This window comes from Pararge aegeria, chromosome 5 (assembly GCF_905163445.1).
Source record: "Pararge aegeria chromosome 5, ilParAegt1.1, whole genome shotgun sequence".
NCBI classification, from domain to species: Eukaryota; Metazoa; Arthropoda; class Insecta; order Lepidoptera; family Nymphalidae; genus Pararge; species Pararge aegeria.
In genome coordinates this window covers 2,347,188-2,370,493 of record NC_053184.1, presented here as the reverse complement: position 1 = coordinate 2,370,493, position 23,306 = coordinate 2,347,188, and the positions used below count along the sequence as shown (strand labels likewise).

At 37.3% G+C, this 23,306-nt stretch overlaps 1 protein-coding gene across 1 annotated transcript; it reads right to left on the bottom strand.

The window, feature by feature from the left end:
- Window positions 1–274: 274 nt before the first annotated feature.
- Window positions 275–19,541, bottom strand: LOC120624081 (U-scoloptoxin(01)-Cw1a-like). The gene is made up of 4 exons (XM_039890415.1): window positions 19,455–19,541; window positions 4,749–4,961; window positions 1,224–1,366; window positions 275–377 (listed from the first exon to the last, which is right to left on the bottom strand). The coding sequence occupies exons 1-4, from the start codon at window positions 19,539–19,541 to the stop codon at window positions 275–277; spliced, it is 546 nt and encodes a 181-aa protein (XP_039746349.1).
- Window positions 19,542–23,306: the final 3,765 nt, after the last annotated feature.

Sequence of the window (23,306 nt, the reverse complement as noted above, 5' to 3'; positions counted from 1 at the left end):
AACCCCTTCTCATTGTGGGGGGAGACCCACGCCCTGTAGTGGTCCGGTAATGGGTTGATATGATCATGATGATGATGACTATCTTGAATGTTTGAAATGAGCCTTATAAGGCTTTATTATGTGCACTGCAGGCACAAGAAGCCGTCATTATAGACAAAAAAGAATTTTCATTTTTAGTTAACTTTGACAACCGTACATACAATCAATAGTACATTTCCTTAGTTTTCTCAGGTAATTTGATATTTTTGGCAAGATGGCGACATGACCTATTAATCTAGTCGTGTCTCTTCCTGTAGAAGATGCCGTGGGGCTCCTCCTGTAGTTCTTCAGGCTTGGGCTTCGGCACGTATGGGTTCTTGAGGGGGTCTGCGTTTAACCTGAAGTTAAAAAATAATTATTGACTTTATATGTTGTCCTTGTACCTATTTTTAACCCCCGACGCAAAAACAACGACATCATAAGTTTGACGTATGTGTGCGTTCGTGGGTGCGTCCGTGCGTACGTCCGTTCGTCTGTGAGCGCGTGCATGCGTGCGTGCGTGCGTACGTAAGTACGTGTGTGTCTGTCTGTCTGTGACTCGGCTTGAAATACTGTACACTATGACAAATTTCAAATACAAGATGGCCACAACCACACAATGGCGAATTACATTTTATTTTACAACTCTACTGACGGGTGTCAAATGGAAGAGCCTGACTAGGACCTAATGATTAATTAATTATTTATTACATTATGTGTCAGGGGTTTTATTTTAAATTTACAATTTAATTTTAATATCACAGTAGAATTTGCTATGCGAAATCACAATGTCAGTCAGTTAATAAATACAGGATATGCACATCAAGTGCACATCAAGAATTTTTATGGTTTTTTTTTTTAATGTAACCCCTTCTTATGAATTAATTTTAGAAGATTCAATGTCATTCACCACATTGTAATGTTCGGCAAGCAATAACTGACAATGTTTGCTAGGAAAGCCTTGACACTTGTTGGCTTGTTGACATGAATAACTATGGCACGGAATTTTTGCTTGGAAGTTAATCTCTGATTATTTCCTGGTAATGCTGCCGTTGTATGTATAACTAAGTATTGGAAACTATAGATTTATGATTAAATAAAACCATATTACTCTTATGTGTAAAAGAAATATTTCCTTCCCTACAACAAAACAAAATACTACTAAAAAACATACATAACTATTGCTAAATTTAAACTATACATACTTGTAGTGGTCAATGGCCTGCGAACAGTCGACGTTGTACCACCAGTCGCAAGCAAACTTGGCTTGGTCAAACAGTGTTCCATTGGTACACAGGAAAGATGCACCTTGGTGGCCCTCGCGGCCGTCGTGGCACACGTGGTAAGCCTGGAGGTATAGTAAGGTTTATTTATACATCATCAAAAGTTAAGGCTCAGCTGCAGTCAGCTGGCGATGGAGAGAGTAACTCTACTGAATCTAATGAGGAGATCCGCTGAAGAACAAAAGCTACCCACATAGCTTAGTGAAGCTCATACTTGCTGAGTTATGTCGGTTTCATCATCATTTCAATCGATGGACGTCTACTCCTCTACTCCTGGCATTTTGTGAGGATTCCCAGTCTTTACGGTATTGTGCCAACTTCGCAACACTCGTAAAATGTTTAATTTTATCCTTCCTAGCCGTTAGGTTGCCGGCTTCTTCTCGGTAGAATCTGCCTTCCCAACCGGTGGTACAGTCAAAAAGCAGACATACTTGACGTTTCTAAAGTGCTTATATTAGGTTTACTTGAAAGAAATGAATTTTGAGTTTATTAATTTTTTACATTTTGAACATAGTTCTTTCCTCTATTCGCCGAGAAACTCTGAGAATTTTATCAGAAAAATTTGTTTAGTCGAACGTTTCAAAATGGAAAACAGTTATATTTTCTACCAGAACTCAATCAAATATTCCTGAAAATAACTCCGTAGTTCCCATGATTGAATTTCCAATTGGATTCCATTTAAAACTCCGCCGCTTATCAGATCCATCGGTTCCTCAGTGTTAACTGTAAATAATCATGTTCTTTAAGCGAATTTCCACGTCGCAAAATTACTATGGCCAACCAATTTGGGCCAAATTGAATAACTTTGAAGACATTGTTAGGCGGCGTGACTCACCTAAAACTCGCTCCGTAATCCGAAATTATAATTTCAATCGCGTTATTTCTAGGAAATTAATTAAGTCAAACTTTCAAAAGAATCAATTCGTGAAAGGGGCACTAAAGGGAAAATTAAACTTATATAAAGGGAATGAGTTCGAATTAGGATTCGGGCCCTTTATTTCCGCGGTGTTATTTGAATTTGAGTAATTTATCATCGAACAATACGAAACGGTTGCCTTACTGACTGTCATAACGTTCAGTCTTTTGGAGATAGAAGTATCGAATTGCGAGGAACAAATTAGCAAATTATTGGATAGAAGCAGGCGAATTTGATGATATACTATGAAAAGTCAGCTTAATTTGCTATAATGCCCTAAGCAGGAGAATCTGTACGGTGTTATTTACAATTTTTTTAATCTTTATACTCCACAATAAACAGATCTTCGACATTTTACGCTCTACGAACGTATCGCTCCGACACCGGAGCATCCTCACGAAATGTTGATTTTACAATGAATAATCGGTAAGTTAGCAAAACTTCTGCGAAAGAAGTTTACTTTGTGGAGTGTTTAATTTAAGAATGTCATCATACTTAGCGCAGTAGTGTTCTTGTTTTAGACAAAAGTCTCATCTCTCACATCAGAGAGGGAATCTAAACGTATATGCTATTTAAGAGTGGGTGTCGGACTTCAACGATTTAATGATCACATGTCAGTGACAGAAACCAGGGATTTCCGAGGCACATCGCCAATTTCTTAACTCCCAGAATTTTTCAGAAATCATAATATCTCACAATTTATACGTCTGACCCGGGCATTGCATCAAAGGCCGTGGTGATTCGTAGCTGGATATGCTAAACACTAGTAAAACAAGAAAGTTTCTTATGAGCATTTATTACTGTGGGCTCACATTTTTTATTTAGCTAAAAAAGCAATCCTATCCCGCTAAGTGATTTAGCTATTAAATGTAACTGGTAAATCTAGGTTAATGTGGTATTGACTTCCGCCCCAAATTACCCTAAAACTAAAAACACTTATGATTGAAGGGTACAATAAGTTGAGCTATCCAAGTCAACAAAGATAATTAAGAAAAGGATACCACGAATCAGAAGTAAGAAGTAAGAATAAACTTACAGTGCAATATACTAGGTTGCATAAAATTCATAATTCGTTTAAAGGAAATTGCATACAATTCTACAATAAACTACCAATTGACATCTTGGAGATATCTCTTAAAAAGTGTGTATTAAACGTAAGCTTATAGAAAAGTCCTATTATAGTATAAAGGACTACGTAATCGATAAAAAAGCTTGGGTGTAAATTATTGCTCTAACCAGGTTGCTCTTCTAATAATTAAAAATGACATTGTGAGATGGTGATAACAAAAAAAAAACACCCGGCTAAGTTTGTTGTGGGCTTCTACTTAGACCAGGACGCGTTTGTCTTTAGTTTTAAGTTTACGAATGTGGTTATCGCCATCATCTCACTACCGTGTAATTCTTATGTACGCATCAAAAGTGCCTCCTATGGGCCTACTTGAATAAAGATATTTTTGACTTTGACTTTGATCGCCATGTATTACGATAAGGCCACCAAATTGTATACTTTCTGTTAAGAATGCATTTCTCTTAATAACCAGGCACTCATGACTTACTTTTGAAAATCGCAGTAACAAAATAAACGAACTAACTTGAACAAATTGGTTAGTCTTCGTTGGTGTTTACAAAGACAAACGCAATTAAAGGAATGCCGAGGGCACATAAAGGCGTCCGATCCATCTTTTAGACCATTACCAATCGCTCCGGGCTTTAAGCCTTTTCGGAAGTATTTTCGCGAACATCAAAGGCTATCTCTAAATATTTGAAACCTTTCAATTATTTGTTTTGCTTTATAACTATTTTTTATCGGTGCAAGGAACAAACTTAAGCTTTTGGATTTTTTTAAGGGCTCATCTTTGTTTCGAAATCGAAGAATCTTAATCACAAAAATATCTAACATCGGCAACAAAACGCACCACCATACTCCATTGTCTTTGTGCCCATTCCTTGAGATTCGTGTGATAACGTCTATTCTCTTAGAAAATGTTCTACCACACTTTGATATCGCCCTTTATTTCACTTTCAGAGCCACCATTATAGCTGCCGCCAATCCTCGAAGAGGTGCATGAGGCTTACCACTCGAGCATGGTAGACTACGGCCTAAACCCTTCTCATTCTGAGAGGAGATCCGTGCCTGTTCCTTGCATGTTTTCCAAAGATTTCGAATATGGTTATCGCCACCATCTCCTTTCCATGTATGTAATATTCACATCATAAATGCCATCTATTGGCCTACTTGATTAAAGATATTTTTGACTTTGACCTTGTTGTGTTGCTTTGTTTATAGGCGATGTTTTTTTACTAACAACCATAAGTATGCCTTGATTCTTCTGTTCTTCTCACAATAATCAACAGCTCAATTGAATTATTAACTATATTAAGCTATTCTATTTAAAACTCTGTTCATAATACACCCTTTTTCCAATTGACCTTATTAAGATATGAAATAACATCGCCAAAGAATACCCTTCAGAGGAGTTAAATAAACGAATGACTGCTGGTTTTTCAAATGAAAAAACCTAATATGTTACCTGGCATCCAGTTTCCACATTGGCATACATTCCAGGGTGCACCGGTACGTGTGCGCAGGTGAAACTGGTTTCTGGAACCGCGTGGTAAATGGGATAGTCGACTCCTGGCACGCCCGGCACGTTCCTAAGGTCTTGAGGCTTCTCGTGTTCCCTCAGGGGTTTGCGGTAAACAGCTTGAGCGTGGCCGAGTTGGAATGGATAGGGCTCGTAGCTCTGGAAACAATAATATTGTACCGTAATTAATCTTTTTAGTTGGTCTAGTGATGAACAGGTGAGCAGGCTACATGGAAAAAAAGCTATTCCAATCCCAGTCTGATTCCTATCTGGATCTCGGCTCTTGGTTACGAGTTTACGACCACAAAATGCAGGCCAATAATCTAGTGACTTATTTATTACCAAATATTAAAAGAAACATGAAAAGGACAGGATGTGCACAATGAAAACTTATATCTAAACAGATTTCTTCAGAAGGGCTAAGTTGTGCGCCACGAGATAGTTATCCCTACCCGTTACTCGTATTTTTTTCTATAGAGATAATGGGTAGACATAACTCTCTCGTGGCTAGCCCTACAGGAGCCCTCAAATGTGAGTTTTTTTTACGTTTAAATGCCAAGTAAATTAAAGAAATAACTGATTAATGGTAATAATATACAATGTGTAACTTAATATACTTCAGAGGCTTTAGAGAGGCTGTACATGATTTACTATATCTGAGACTTATCTATGAAACCGAAACTCTAATACTTTTTGAGTAAGCCACTGCCATAGTTTCTACTGAAAGAAATCAGACATTACATGCAAAATTAAAATCAAGTTACTCCTGTGACTTTATTAGGTACGCGTCGCGTAAAGTAGAAAATAAATGTGCTTCTTTTAATTTAATATTTTTACAGGGTGAAATAAATGTAAAGCATTGAATATAAATGTAAAGCTGGAAAGGGTCAGACTGGTAAAGTCTACGCTCCGGCCTACTCGTGCTCATATCCAAAACCCCGAGAGCTTTCAACTGGAGCTGCAAAACCGGTTTGATTGCCTGGACTGCGATTCTGTGAACGATCTTAACAACAGGCTTGTGGAAACTGTCCATACGGTTGGGTCCAAGTTCTTTAAGACCCACCGTAAACATAGAACCAAAAAGTTCTCAGCCCATACACTCGGGCTTATGGAGAAGAGACAAGAAATGAGACTACAGTCTTCAAAAGATGCGTCTGAATATCGGCGTATTAATAGACAGATCTCGAAGTTGCAGACGAAAGACTTGCGACACTTTAACACTGAGAAAATTAAAGTCGCCATTGAGCGCAACAAAGGCTCGAAAGTGTTCGCAAGAGATCTGTCTATCGGACAGAGCCTGTTGACTCGCCTGAAGACTGACAATGGTAGTCTCATATCTTCTAAACCAGAGATCCTGAGTGAGGTTGAGAAATTCTATGGACAGTTATACACCTCAACACAAAAGCCTGTTGAAAGTTTGGCTAAAGACCCTAGAGCCAAATTGACCCGACACTTCACTGAAGATATCCCGGACGTCAGCCTTTACGAGATTAGTATGGCTCTCAAACAACTTAAGAACAACAAGGCACCGGGTGATGACGGAATCACAGCAGAACTCCTGAAAGCGGGTGGAAAACCGATACTTAAAGTCCTTCAGCGGTTGTTCAATTCCGTCATTCATCAAGGCACAACGCCAGAGGCATGGCACAGGAGCGTGGTTGTTCTGTTCTTCAAAAAAGGTGATAATACCTTGCTGAAGAACTACAGACCTATCTCGCTGTTGAGCCATGTCTACAAGTTGTTCTCAAGAGTCATTACGAATCGTCTCGCGAATAGGTTCGACGACTTCCAGCCTCCTGAACAAGCCGGTTTCCGAAAGGGCTTCAGTACCATAGACCACATACATACGCTGCGGCAGGTTATACAGAAGACTCAAGAGTATAACCGGCCACTTTGCTTAGCGTTTGTGGACTATGAGAAAGCCTTTGATTCGGTGGAAACCTGGGCTGTGTTAAGGTCACTGCAGAGATGCCGAATTGACTACCGGTACATCGAAGTTTTGAAGTGTTTGTACAAAAACGCCACTATGTCAGTCCGTATACAGGACCAGACTACGAAACCGATCCAACTGCAGCGAGGAGTGCGACAGGGAGATGTTATCTCCCCGAAGCTGTTTACCGCTGCGTTGGAGGACGTTTTTAAGCTTCTGGATTGGAACGGGCTTGGCATCAACATTAACGGCGAGTACATCACTCAACTTCGGTTTGCCGACGATGTAGTCATAATGGCAGAGACTCTGGAAGACCTTAATGCGATGCTCAATGACCTCAGCAGAGTTTCTCAACAGGTGGGCCTTCGTATGAACATGAGCAAGACGAAAATTATGTCTAACGCTCATGTTGCGCTCCACCCAATAATTGTTGGGAACTCTGCACTCGAAATTGTAGACGAGTATATATACCTAGGACACACGATCCAGTTAGGTAGGTCCAATTTCGAGAAAGAGGTAAACCGCCGAATCCAACTCGGATGGGCAGCGTTCGGGAAACTTCGTGACATCTTCTCGTCCAAAATCCCCCAGTGCCTGAAGACTAAAGTCTTCGAACAGTGCGTGTTGCCAGTGATGACTTACGGATCAGAGACATGGTCGCTAACTATGGGCCTCATAAGAAGGCTCAGAGTCACTCAGCGGGCGATGGAGAGAGCTATGTTAGGAGTATCTCTACGTGATCAAATCAGAAATGAGGAGATCCGTAGAAGAACTAGAGTTACCGACATAGCTCAGCGAGTTGCGAAGCTGAAGTGGCAATGGGCGGGGCACATAGCTCGGAGAACCGATGGACGTTGGGGTCTTAAGGTGCTGGAATGGCGACCCCGCACCGGTAAACGCAGCGTAGGTCGGCCCCAAACGAGGTGGACAGATGACATCAGGCGAGTAGCTGGGAGCCGTTGGAGGCAAGCGGCCCAGGACCGTGCATTGTGGAACTCCCTACAAAAGACCTATGTCCAGCAGTGGACGTCAATTGGTTGAGATGATGATGATGATGATGACAGGGTGAAACGCATAGAAGCATTTGAGATGTGGACATTCAGACGTATGTTAGCCATTAGTTGGACTCTCAAAGCATCCAATGAGTAAGTTCTGCGACGCGTCAACCAACGGCGTGAACTTTTGCACACTATCAAGATCAGAAAAGTTGCATATCTGGGGCACGTGCTAAGGCACGAGAGATATGAGCTCCTTCAACTTATTATGATGGGAAAGGTTGCAGGAAAAAGACCTGGCTTCGTAATATCAGAGAGTGGACTGGAATCGCGAGTGCAGCAGAATTATTTCGCCTCGCGAAAGATAGACAAGAATTTACGAAGCTGACTGCCAACCGTCGCTAGTCGGAGAGGCACCGCAAGAAGAAGACAGGGTGATTGATTCCTTATGAAATATTCTTATGCAGCCTTCAACAGTATTTCGTAATGCCGTACACGTTGTAAACTAATAATCTAATTATTAAGAGAAGTGATGTAGTACTGGCTTGACTGGAACCGGAATAGGTTATTGCAAAGAATGCAGAAAAGAATTCCAAAGTCGCACAAAAATAGTGTTATAACTGAGCACTTCCAATGGACTTACAGTATTACTTCTATCTTTAGGTAGAGCTACCTGAAAGCGTTCAATACAAAGGTGAAGCAGATTTTAAACCAATACGAAATTGTAAGGATATAAACAGTACTAATTAATTGAGAGGTATTATTTCCTATTCCTAATCAAGAAGCGGTGATAACCTAGTGGGTAGGACATCGACTTTATTTCTTGGAGACCGAGTTCGAGCACCGGCACGTACCACTAACTTTTCGCAGTTATGTGCGTTTTTAATTTAAAAATCACTGGCTTTAAACGGTGAAGGAAAGCATCGCGAGGAAACCTGCATGCCTGCGAGTACTCGATAACGTTCTAAGGGCATCCGAAGTCCGCACTGGGCCAGCGTGGTGGACAACGGCTCCGTTCTCATTGTGCGAGGAGACCCGTGCCTCGTAGTGGGCCAGTTATGGGTTGATATGATGATGATAATGGAAGTGTAATTGTTTCATAACACTGTAAAATAAAATGTTAAATAAATATAATAATTTAACAGCTAGGAAAATTTTAAGTACCTGCTTCTACTCATCATCAATTAGTTATTTATGTTGTTTAATCTGTTTGTACATAATATATCAAATATAATAAAATATCTTTAAACGAGCAATTCTTGTATATATGCGACTATCAGTGGAATCTCGGAATCGGCTCCAACGATTTTCATCAAATTAGATAGAGGGTTTCAGGGGCGATAAATCGATCTAGCTAGGATTCATTTATATTGGAATCTCGGAATCATTTATATTGAACATACGACTATTTGTTTAACTCGACTCATTCACCGAAGTCGCGCGGGTCCGCTAGTATAACTAAAATTGCGGTTATTAGGTAACTATGCAATACATTACTGTACCTTTGTTGCTAACAGACAGGTCTGTAATATTTCACAAACAGAAGATCATCCGAGCAAATAACACTCACGAAAGGTTAGACATAATACTAAAAATCATTATTGAAACAGAGTGCGCTAAACAAATTATTTCACGTAAAACCTACAATCTCGAAAATTAATCAAACGCGAAAAGTAAATTAGACGTTACAAAAAATAAACTTGTCAATTGCGTTAGGTACATAAATCAACATACAAGTTGCGAAATTCTTAGTATGTTTAAACCAATAGCAAAACGAGGTTTCGCAAACTTGAATCTTATTAAACAAGCAATAAGGTGGTGGAGTGAAATGTAAGCCAAGATCGGGGGCAGTGAAATGTCACGATTACGTTAGCAAAGCGAGCCAGCCACCTTGAGTGAAAGGCCTGGCCGGCGAGAGATAATCAGCTAACTGTTATATAATATGTTGACAACCTTGACTGAGTTAACATAGTAATTGGAGTTCAGTGAACAACGTGAAAACAAATATCCTGTCTATATTTTTTCTTAACAAGCTCTTATTTATTCCTTTATTATAACAATAATAAATAGCTCCAAAAGAACGAGGTGTACCTTCAAAGTACAATGAACCTAATGCAAAGAGGAATTTTACGAAAGGTCTCAAATGATGTCAAGCGGATTATTATGGAGACTGACTGACTTCAAGTCTGTTTTCGAGTTTGAAGAAGACATGTCGTGTTGACCCCACATAACGTGGGATAAAGGCACGAAGAAGAACATGAATCATTACAAACGAAGTGCACAAAGATAACTTATCCATAAAGAGGTGTCTTCCAAGAGCCACCAAATATGGCATCAAAAACACATATAAACTTATTAGACCCCGTAGGTTGGGCTATTAATATGTTACCGAAATTGATTCTAATATCATGTTTAATACGGCATTGCTTTTCCAGGCGAGTTGACGTTCACCGGGCCCGTTTTTAAATCATAGAATCCTAGAATCAGAGTCAAGACAAATAAAACAAACCTAAACTCGATAAGGTTGGTCGTTTTATTACACAGTTGCAATGGCTATTTTCCAGCTCTTTTATTAGATCAGCTATATGTTATAATAATGTTGAGTTGTCATTCGAATTTCATTTAAAACGCAAGTCTTGAAAACCAAAAGCAGCTAACACAGAATGTTCGACACGACTTCAGCGGGCGGAAGCAAAGCCTCGAGGTCTGTATCCCAAATGTCTGGTGAAAAGAAACCATAAAAATTGAGCAATATCCTCATATAATGCTATTTATATTTAATTACGATGCGCATTTAAGTTATCTCTTTCTACGGAAACATCTGAGTGACTGAAGTTGATATTATTTGTCCATGTTGTTTGTACAGAACCAATTTTAGACCGTCGTATGTAGGTTATCAACCGTACATGCTACTACTTGTAAAAAGTAAACTTTTAATAGTTTCGTGCAGTAGGAGTTCCACATACGACAGCTTATTGCTTGTGTAATAAATATTCAATGCTTTGACCCTAATTTATATATTTGCACAACGTGTTTTTGTCTTTTCTACACATTTATAAAATTGTTACAAAAGTTTGCCTTTACATTGAATATATTTGTTTTTCATATGACCAACTAGCGGTTATAGCCTACTTATGGCGTCGGTCTAACTTTCGGAGGAACCGAGAGCGATCTCCGTCACGCATATTTAACTTTCCAGAGATATGTGCGTGCAATGACGGTGAAGGGTCACTTCCTGAGAAAACGATTACGTACGAGAGTTTTTCATACTTCTCAAAGGCGTGTGAAGTCAATAGATCTGGACTCGGAGAGCGCTGTGGACTACTGCCTAACCCTTCTTTTTTCTGAGGGAAGACCACATCCCTATAGTAGACTGGTAACGGATTGATGACGGTTGATGCGAGTCTTAATAATTGGGACGTCCCAGGTTCGATTCCCGGCGGGGGAAATTTAGATTGGATGTTTATAATTTCTGATCTTCGTCTGATCTTGCTGGGTTCTGATCTTCGTCTGATCTTGCTGGGTTCTGATCTTCGTCTGATCTTGCTGGGAAGCTTCATTCATTGCTAGTTACCACCATACTGACAAAACCGAATGGTTAACCGTTCCGATACGACGCCGATGTAGAAACAATAGGGTTTCGGTCAGCTTGCTATTATTATTGCGTTTATTATTTTAAACTGCATAATCTCTAACCTTCAGCCGAGATTGCAGTTAAGGTATAACTTGTAGTGGTAATAAAAAAGTGATAATAATTAATTTCTTAAAATCTTAGAGGTAAGTTTCAGTCTTCCGACTCGACTTTCCGAAGTCTTACCCACTGAGCTTATTACCGCTTAGTGTTAATAGATTACCCAATTTCTAGACTCTCCATGAGCCCTTTAAGAAATTCCAGCTAATCAAGTGGTTGGGAAACATTTGCGCAAGCGCAAACACCGCGCCGGGCGGCCGTGAGTCGTGACTGGCGAACATTGCACTCGCGCAAATCTGGGCTACGCGTTTTAGGGACTGACTTCTCCTTTCTCGGCGAGATATATCTCACCTTCGATTTAGAAGGACGTTTAATACTTGGGATCCAGAAACGATAGCCTAGGCTAGTTGTTTAGAAATTAAAGTATTAAATATAACTTAAATATGTATCCTAACAATTTAAAGCAAGAAACACTTATATTTGAAACTTTTTTGTTTCATTTTGACATCTGTGGTATTAACATGTTTCGCTTTGATCTTCTCTCCATGACAAGGCCCTTTTACATGATAGCCCTTCTACCTGATACAGTTACATGTCGTGTGTAAATATTACCAATAATTTAAGTATTGTACATGCCGCATACATATGCACTTAATTTTTTTTCGAGTAATCGAAACATCAATTCTGTCTAATTGTAGAGACTTTTCCACTGATTCGGAACGCAGATTGTCCGTGGAATCTGTATCCTTTTTAACGAGTATTACCAAATGATGCTTAAACAATATGTAGACTTGAATGAATGCATGAATTAATGAATGCACTTGTATTGTACACCAAAGAAAAAGTACTTAGATATAAACATAGAAAACATAGAGCAAGAGGGTACAATATAGTGGCCTTGTCGCTACATAGCAATTTCTTCCTGGCAACCAAAGTTAACCGAAATTATTAAATCTGTGTTAAACATTCAAATAACACAATTCTCCAACTATGTTTAGATATTTTGTATATAAAAGTTACTTGAAATTATTTATCATGCAATTGAAATGAACGGTTACCTTTTTAACAAATTATTTTAGTTAAAAAGACAATTAGAAATCATTACACGTGAATGCTACACGTGCCAATATTTTTTGTATCATAAATTATAATCGGACCATCGGTCATTTAAAAATGTGTCTGTGTATTTGGTTAGTTCATCAAAGAGCAAAATATATTATATTATACACATCCGCTTTTAATCAAAGGTAGCTTTAACACAAATTTGCAGTACGCTTTTTTATGGTTAGTTACCATTTTGGGATGAAATCGCAAATACTGATTATTACAATTTAAGGAGAGCAATGTCGCCTGTAATACAGGTTTTTACCTAAATCAGGGACAGTAGATTTTAAATTGCACCATTACATACATTTATTACATTCACACCAATATAAGTTGTGAGGTACGCATTTGTTTTTATAATTATTATAATTACTTTAATAACTAGATTCTTATGGGCCTGAAAATTATAATTATTGTCTTTATTATGGTTATGTATAATTTTGTTTAAAAGTGGAAAATAATTACATATAATTTTACGTCGCGTTTTAGTTTTCAACATTCTGAAATCGAATCCACTGTCAAGCTTGTAAGAATATATTTAGCCAGGCCTTCGCCTGTACTCGTATGTTGAATTTACGTTCACGTATATAATCCTAAACAAACACAAAATTTCTTCATGAGATTATAGAAAGAGATAAGGGAGTACGAAAGCGACGGGGCGCAGGTACCTACTGAACACACAGTCGTAGTTACAACTTACGCTGAACAAACAGCGGGACAGAAAGTTTTAACTGGAGAATTTTATTAGTTTTGCTACGAAACTTTTCTTATTTCTCGCTTATTAGTTTTCCAATTTTTGCACCCTAAAATAAAATATGGCTAACAAAAATTGACAGTCATTCTTTTCGTTTAATAAATTTTCGAAGATTTTTGCTCTAAAATAAGATGTTATTTCCATAGTTTTTAATTTTTTTTCCCCTAATTTTATTGACTGGTAAAAACTAGCCAAGTCAATCACTAAGCTTCAACTTATACTAAGCTATCTGTTTGAGTGAATAAATCGAGTGTTTTTTTTGATAAATAAAGCTTTAATATATTGAATTTTGAATAGTAAAAATTTTTGGAGTAAAAAAAATTGTGTTTCAGTTTAATATTACAATTTTTAACGTTCTTAAAACGCTTCAAGTATTCTATACGTAACTTGCACCCATTTTAATCTCAATAAGTTTTTTAAGCAGTCATTATATTGATAATATCGAACTTGGCTCCCATTTTCCATTTACGTTGGAATTTATTCTAATCGTAGAGGGAAAACTAATGTTATTTTTTTCATATTCTAATTTGCTTGTATTATTTTCTTTTAGTTTTATTATTTTTAATGCACTTATTTTCATCAATATAATATCTTAACACTAAAAATGTTAAAGTAATAAGACTAGTAAAAAAGTGTTCTATTGGTACTGAATGAAATATGTGAAAGTGATACGGAAATCTTTCGTATCACTTTCGTTGATTTGTACAAAAGATTTAGCGGCCGTAAATTGTCGGATGATAAAGATCTTAATAATTTTTAAAGTTCCTCGAATCGGTGCGTATTTCACGCGCCAGAAGTTCTGATATAATTGGCGTTTGAACCAGAATTATGGCAATAAAATGGGCGCGGACCACTTTCGAGGCACCTTCTGCCATAACTCGCGCTCATGAGGGCACACTAACTTTTGCAATTTTCCTCCACATTTTCTCAGGGGCCCTTCAAAGTAGAATTACTGTTGGTTAAATTCGCTCTTATTTTCATAGGGCCTGCTTTTTAGTTTCATTTCTTTGATCAAGGCACTCAAAGTGTAAATTGTTTGAAACTCCGCGCCCGTCAAATTGGTATTCTGAGGTGTTCTCACAAATTCGCACCTCTGTAACTGGACGGGGCTCTTTCCTTTTTCCAGATGGGAGTTTCCTTTGTTCGGTCTTTTTGCTAGTTTCTAGTCCCATTCGTTGGCAGGATTTCAAAGATTTATGAACTGACCGCAGAATCGGAGTTTTTGGAAATTACTTGGGTAGTGAGTTTAGTTACACTTTAACAGTCCTTTAACATCGCGATCATTCATAGAACAAACATAGTATTTTCAAAATCAGTTATATTATCTAATCTTACTTAAATCAATTTCCAAAAAAGGTATTTCTTTTTCTATTGATAAAATGACCGTTTTTGCTATCAAAGTAGCTGTTATTAGAGGCTCTTAAAACTGGGGTTAAAAAACTGTCTAAAAAATGTCTTTATCTCAAATCAATTCTTAGCTTATAGTTACTTTGGAATAATTTCAGTTACATCCTTAAAATACAATTATTTCACACGTTATAGTATTTTCCTTGTTAAAATTATTAGAGACGGTGATTCGTTTAAAAGGTACAAGCCTAAGTTTAGAACCGATAAAAACACTGGTGTAACATAATATCCGACAGAGCCACAGCGCAGTTTTGATGGGTTTTAGAAAACTGTTGCGCTACTGGTCCTTTTTAACAAAAAAAAGGAAGAGGTTTCTCATTCATTTCTCATTTCTCATCAATTCGGTTGATTTTTTTTTTATGTTTCGACATCAATTTTTTTTTTAAACGGTATACTTCCCATGTGGTCCAATTTTCAAAATCCGTTGAAAAAATTGTAGAGTAAATGAGGTAATACTTCAAATTTATAAGAAAACTTATCGCGATTTGAAACTTACTGGAACTACACAAAAACTTTTTTTTCCTAAACTTTTTTATTCGAAAAATCGTAAATGTGAATTACTCGTAAATCATGTATTCTAAATTCGATTCTTCGTTTATCCAATAACAGACGCTCGATCGGATCGAATCGTTGAGCCTCATCGCCTTTTATAAATCTAATATCTGTTATTTCCCAACGTCTCAATGGATCCCCAGTATCTCAATATCGTATCAGACACGCGAGTTAAATAATACAGTTCAATGAACATCACTTTGACAAATCCGGCTGTATTGTTTGTTTTGATTCTATAATGCACATGGGAGATAAAAACGGCTTTGTGCAAGCTGGACTTGCAAAAGGAAGGTTCCGTACATTTCATGGTCTTAACAATGAAGAAACCGTTTCTACTCAGTATGGCAGTAGGTACCTTTTGTCGGAAGCTGATGCATATCTCTGTACCCGGTCACGCAGTTTGGTGGTGGCTGCAACGCGACACGCGATGTTTACCTCGGTATTACTACCCTCGTGATATACAATTCATGTCCTTGAGAACACTCAACATTATCCCAATCGAGCAACCAATACTCAAAAAGTTTACCTTTAATATTCAACTTTTTGAATTTTTTTAGGATTACATAAACAAAGTGTCTCCCATTTTACGGCCGACAGGCAAAGTGGGTAGCGACCCTGCTTTCTGAGCCCAAGGCCGAGGGTTTGATTCCCGCAGCTGGAAAATGTTTGTGTAAACATGAATATTTTTCAGTGTCTGGGTGTTTATATGTATATTATAAGTATTAATGTATATTCATCAGTCATCTTAGTAGCCATAACTCAAGCTACGCTTACTTTGGGGTTATCGGCATTGGCGACGTGCGTGTTGTCGTAGTATATTTATTTATTTATATTAAGAACACCTAAGATAAGTCATTGAAACTTGTTCTTAGATAAAAACTAATATATAAGTTTAGGTTAAAAAAATGTTACAAATTAGTCTTAAGATTGTAATTATATAAAGTCTCATGCCTGCGTGGTACTTTGTGGAAAAAAAAACTTTTTACTTTTATTCAATATTCAATCTCTACTATCTACCTAACACCTATCTACAGCTTATAAGATACAGCCCGCAGCCACCGTTGAGGTGTTCCGTAAATAAATAAATAAATAATTAATTAATGTGAATCGGGGATACTATATGTCCAGGACACATAGCATCAGCAGGAGACAAAAAATGTATCCCCTGATGATACCCACAGGCGAAAGATGAATTTAATCGTCCACCTGCCAAAGCAAGGTAACTGGGAAAAAGAGTAGGTTACCACCGTTTAAGATAACACGTCTTAAATTATATGGATATAATTTCCACCATGCTCGGAGAATAGATAAAACTGTGGGAAATCATTAACATTTTATCCTTTCCCCGTGTAAATAAATATTTCCTGCACATGGTAGCAGTGTACGTTGTATCATTTGGTCTACTACTACTACTCTACAGGTGATAAATTCAAATTCAAAAATTCTTTATTCATGTATGAACGTTATCAAAGGCACTTATGAAGCGTTCATACATATATATATTTACATAATCGTGAGGTGACGGTGAAAACTACTTTCGCAAACTTAAACCCAAAGCAACGAGGGTTCCAAACGCGCCCTAGTCTAAGGAAAGTCCGCAACTAACTCAGCCGGATAGTTTTGTTTTGTTATCACCATCTCACAGCTAATTATTGTTTAGCTATGCTATTAAGAGCAATCCATACCCAAACCTCTTTTTACCGTTTAAGTAATCCTAAATATTAAGATGGAAATGATAAACTCACATAGCACTTAACATTTTATCTAAACTTATCACCTGATTATGCGATTTTAAAGAGCTTTATTGATTTAATTACACACAGTACGGTACCCTAACCGTACATCTAATGTTGGCGCGATTTATATTACCTAGATACACACCATCGGCGTTGTAGTTAAAAATCTTGCTAGAACCATTATTGGTCCCAAGTTAAAATATATCCTACTAGCGGTTGCCCTTCGTCTTGTAGCGACTTCGTCTGCGTTTGTTTTTGTTTTTTTGATGTGGCATTAAATTTAGTTGTAGTTCTAAAAAAAAATAAAGTATTCAGTATCGCTAAGCCTTAAATGAGGGGTTTGCTGCTTTCCACTGAGGAGTTCTCTTCTTTATTTTTAACCACAGTTTAGGCAAAATTAACCTCTGTAGTACAAAAATAATTATTTAAATCCGTTATAATTCGTCGGAATTATGGTGTAAAATCGTCAAACACTCATCTCCTCTCCCAAAGGAACCGAGTTCATTGTCGGGATAAAAAGTATCATATATTACTTCTAACACTTCCACGAATATGTGTACAAAGTTTCATGAGGGAAGTTAAGTAGTTTTTGCGTGAAAGAGTAATAAAGAAACTTACATTGACATTTATAATATTAGTAGGGATGTCCAACTCCAGGATGTAATCTATATATGCTCTAAATTTCATCAAGATCCGTGTAGTTATTAAGCGTAACATATAACAATCAAAAAGATATACTTTGCATTTATAATATTAGTATGGATAGTACAAACAAACCTCTGATAGACTTTTTCAATCCGAGAAAATTTGTCACACATATGGAAATTTATTTACCTTTGCAGTAAAGTTTATAAAACAAAAAAAAACACTTTTTGTATTTATAACCACTATCGGCCGCACAGTCCTAACTCACGTATCCAAAAATATGTGTACATGCTCAAACACCAAAAAACAAGCGCCACAACTCAGAAATCAATCAGGAAAGCTTGTTCAATTTGTTCAAACTGCCGAAGTTGGGGGAAACGAAAAAAGGACTATAGTGAAATCGAACATATTTTTATATTGTTTTATGCCTTTTTATCTGTGTTATTCATTTATAAACCGCTAGTTACAATCAATTCCTTTCATCGTCATTGTTATCCCATTAATGCCTATGGCTTCGCGGAAGCCTCATGTCTCATAGGAGGATTCGGCCGTGGCTAGTTACCACCCCACTAACAAAGACGTTCCTTTACGATACTGCGTGAAAATCGATTAGAGGAATGAAATTAATATTACTGGCTTAGCTTAACAGGTTAGCTCGCTTATGTTAAAGTTTATATAAAACGTAAGCTTACAGAAAAATCCTATTATAACATTAAGGATTATTTAAACGATAAAAAAGCTTGGGTGTGAATTGCTCTAGCTTCATAGCTTAATTTAAATTTACTGGAAGATGGTGATAACAAAAAAATAAATTTACCCGGCTAAGTTTGTTGTGGGCTCTTCTTAGACCAGGGCGCGTTTGGAACCCTCGTAGCTTTAGATTTAAGTTGGCGAACGAAGTTATCACCATACCGTTACAATTATGTAAACAAATATGTATGAACGCTTCATAAGTGCCTGTGATAGGCCTACATGAATAAAAAAATTTTGAATTTGAATCATGCTACCATCTTAGAATGCATCATCGCATCACATTGTATACTAATAAAAAAAAAAGAGAGAGAGTTTTAGAGCCAGGCGGCTCCAATGACGATTGGCGATCTTCAACGATTAATTGTCACGTGTTAGTTATAACAACTACAGCCGACGGCTTTACATGCTCCCCGAAGCACGGGAGTGAACAACGCCAAAATCCTAACACCTACACGTAAAAGTAGGTGTTTTATTTATGCACAGCAATATAATAAGCTAATGTGCATTTGTGACATTTCTAGTAAGTGCACAAATTATGTAAAAAACCAGATTACATGAAAAGAGCCGGTAAAATCAATACACGTATAAAAAAACTTAGAACAAAATCATACTTCTTATAAACTGACAAATAAAAAAAAAATTATAAACATATTTATCTACACAAATCGCTTTTCATTTCAGGTACATCAAGTTTATAAAAGAAGATTTGTTTTTAGAAAAATGCGTTTGTTTTGGACTGTTTTAATAAAATAGGTGAACATAGTTTATCACCTATTTATTAATGTCGTCCAATCAAACAACTAATAAGATTGTCAAAATTGCAAAAAAGAATATGAATAACCTAATGTTTGAACTATTGAAAACTATAAATAAATTTAATATGACCAACATTATAAAAATTTGGTTAATAGAGAAAGAATCTTCAATAACTGTTAAATTTCCAAATCCCTTCTAAAATCAGTAATTATGAAATCTCTGATATTTTAATCATATTGTTCTATAGTACTAGGAAAGCATAACATATCAATGCATATCAAGTCTTTACTCAATTGTTGTAATTAATAAGGGATTAAAAGAACACATACCTCTAAATAAGCAGCATCCGACACTAAACCACAGAGCAGCGCTCCCGTCAGAGCCCGCAGGACAGCTTTTCCCATTTCTCCACACATCTTGACTTTCCAACTATTCCTGGATATTTACAATACTCAGCAATACAAGCTTTGGCTTTTTAAACTTTTTTTATTTAACAAATCTCTGTGACTAATCTACACTGCACTGGTCAAGCTAAAACTGCGAGTGTAGAAGGCCCCCACATGAAGAGTTATGGAGGGAAAGAAGGGTGGTGAGTTGGTAGGGTTTGGCCCCACCAAGAATACATTAGGTAATTATGTTACCGCCAGTTGTGCATTATGACTTGTGATATAATTTTCGGTATAGTCTCTTTAGTTATTTAATGTTTGTTATATAATTTGAATCTCAATTATTGTTGTTGTATAACAAATAATAATTAGGTTACGTTGTCGATTGATAATGGTATTCATTGTTTGCTGTTTTAATCGAATTAGACATGTTGTTTTATTCATAGAACCCAACATAATATTAGTATCATTTCCGTGGTCATTTTTTTCTTATAATATAGTTGTAATTTATCAACAAAGCAGATGGTTGATGGTTTGTGAAAAACCACTGTTTTGACAAACCTATGAGAATACAAACACTAGTACAAAAAATATCATAATATGCTGTAATTTTGGCGATTTGTATTTTATTTAGGTTTAGCGGTTCGCATACAACTTTTGATAAGTTTCCCATATAAATTGTCTTCTGCTATTCTACGAAATATATCCCGTCCCACTGCATCGCATAGCCCACGTGCACAATTAGTTCGTTTGCTCAAATCCTAAATTGAGCTAATAAATCCAAAAAAACATACTATTCAGCTTTAATATTAGTATTATAATAATAATCAATTATTACACGCTTCACCCTTATATAAAGCTTATTATACAACAATTCATAAATTAAATGAAATAATTAAGTTTATTTCATTTAATTTATGAATTGTTGTTTCTCAATTCTCAAAATGTTTATCAATTAAAAGTATGTCAAAAAATAAAAAAAACAAGTAGATAAAGATTTTTTAACATAATTTCTCGGCTACTAACGGTATTAATGAAAATAGCTCCGGTAAAGCTTGTAAGATAAATCCTGTCAACCTTCAATATGCGAAACGCACGGCCCAATGCTTGCGAAATTTCAGCTGTGAATATAATTAAATAGAACGTAACGCCTATCTGGTAATTAGAAAGTAAGTATCTTAATTAATTTAGCACTCATATTATTTAATGGTACTATAAAGAAACGATTTTATAGAACAAAGCAATCTTTACAATCCTTTGCTTATTGCACGCCCCATAAGCGAAGCGTTGAGGTGGGTATTACTGTCAGTTTACGCACACCGAGTGATTCTTCAACTTAAAATGTCACTTTTTTTATTCTTCATTGCTTTTATAAGTGAACTAGCTGTTGCCCGCGACTTCCTCTGCGTTTGATTTTGTTTTTTGATGAGGCATACAATTTAGTTGTAGTTCTAAAAAAAATTAATGTATTCAGTATCGCTAGACCTTAAATGAGGAGTTCTGTCCTCCAACCACATTCAGATCTACACAAAGTTTGGGGAAAATTAAACACATTATAACCTCTATAGTACAAAAATAATTATGTATTTAAATCGGTTATACTTGACATTTATAATATTAGTAGGTATATTCCATACCTATATACAACCCTATAAACATACAAATACTCTATAAATACATAATAAAAAAAGAAATAAAATAAAAGTACCCTCAAAAATATATAGAATACGAAATAAACAGAATAGAATACAGTGATCATTCCCATCAATACCCGGCCGATAGAGACATTTGATTTCAAAATGAAAAATTAGAACACATAACTCGGAGGTCGGATGAACGTTGGGGATCCACGGTGTTGGAGTGGCAACCACGCACCGGTAAACGAAACGTTGGTCGACCCCAACCAAGTGGACAGACGCCATCAAACGAGTCGCGGGGAGCTGCTGGATACAAGCGGCCCAGAATCGTCGCCCTACAAAAGACTTATGTCCAGCAGCGGACGTCAATCGGTTGACTCAATGATGATGACGATGATGATTATGATTTTTATATCTGGTATATCATTTATAAAAATACTAAATAACAATTAGACTAGAACATTGTTAAGGCGTGCGGCTTAACACTGACCGACATTGCCGGTGGAACCTTACGCAATATAATAAACGAGTGTAATAGTCGACATAAGTTTCGATAGTCATGAAATTACAGTAGCATTAGTACAAGATTTAGTCGCTCGTAATTGAGCAGTCGTTTTCGTGTATGGAAATACTTGAATACGGCCCCCCGAAGCTAAACACACGACTTACAACCAAACTACTAAAACTAAGTCGGAAAAAACTAAGGACAGTAGTAAGCATGATAACAGGGCATTGCTCACTAAACAGACAGTCCTCTGTGCAGAGCGTGCATGGAGCCAATGTAGAGGAGTAGCAGAACAACGTGCAGCATACCTTGGCTCCCCAGCATCACTCCCTGAAGCACTTGGCGACCTGGGCGGCCTACTAAGTTTCTGGAGTTAGCTCGGCTGGCTGGAGTGACCCAGCGGGGAGCCGTACCAGTGACACTACGTACAACGGAAGGTTCCGGCCGACAAGCCCAGAGAAAGAAGTAGAAGAAGAGACGGCCCCCCGAAAGTGAATTCGAAGTCCTACCCATTGAGCTATCACCGCTTTTTCTTCTTCATACTAATACAGTTTAATAAAATTCTTTCAACCGTGCAGCAGTGATAAGAACTGACAATCGATCCAGTTGGCAAAAGCCACGGTGCCACTGTAGTAACAGTATCCACAATTAATGTAGCTGACTCAGTAACCGAAAACCAAGGTTGTGTGAAATCGTCCCGGAAACCCGCTCCCGGATGTACACGTAGAGAGTATCCGGGCGACGCCAGCGAGCCGTGAACACTGGAAGTGGCACTAATTATCCAGTTTCTAGACGGTAATGAATCGTATTAAGTTAATCTTTAGCGGTTATTTATTCGAGCCTTTGCACACAGACCTATTTTCAGGTAAGAGCACTTTGGGTAGTGGGAAATTAATAGATTGTCACTGAATGGTTTAATGAATGTAATAAACATTTGAACTGGTTAAAATAGCCGATTGGTTAAGTCTTAAGTTCGGAGACACAAATAGTCGGACTAATGGACTAATACAAAAGGATAACTGATGAATATGTTTTATGAATAATATACACTTAAACTTATAACATACAGATAAACACCCAGATACCGAAAGACATTCACGTTCAACATACAAACATTTTTTCAGCTGTGGGAATCGAACCCACTTCCTTGGACAAAGAAAGCAGGGTCAATGCTGACTGCGCCACTCTGCCGTCAAAATAACAGGGTACTGTCCATATAACAAACACTTTTCTATTTTAGGCATATAGCCCACAGTCCTCTGTGCAGAGAATGTATGGATATAGATATATAAATAAAAAATAATTAAATAAATATACTGCGACAATACACACACATCTAGCCCCAAAGTCAGCGTAGCTTGTATTATGAGTGCTCAGATGACTGATGAATAATTTGAATGAATAATATAAACATCCAGACACCGGAAAACATTACTGTTCATCAAACATTTTCCAGTTGTGGGAATCGAACCCACGGCCCTGGACTCAGAAAGCGAGGTCGCTGCCCACTGCGCCAATCGGCCGCCAAACACTCAATGGATGAATCACCAATGCAAATTATGCTTTAACGGAATGGAGTAACAGAACAACGCGAAGCACACCTTGGCACCTTGGCACCTCAGCATCACTCCATGAAGTACTTGGCGACCTGGA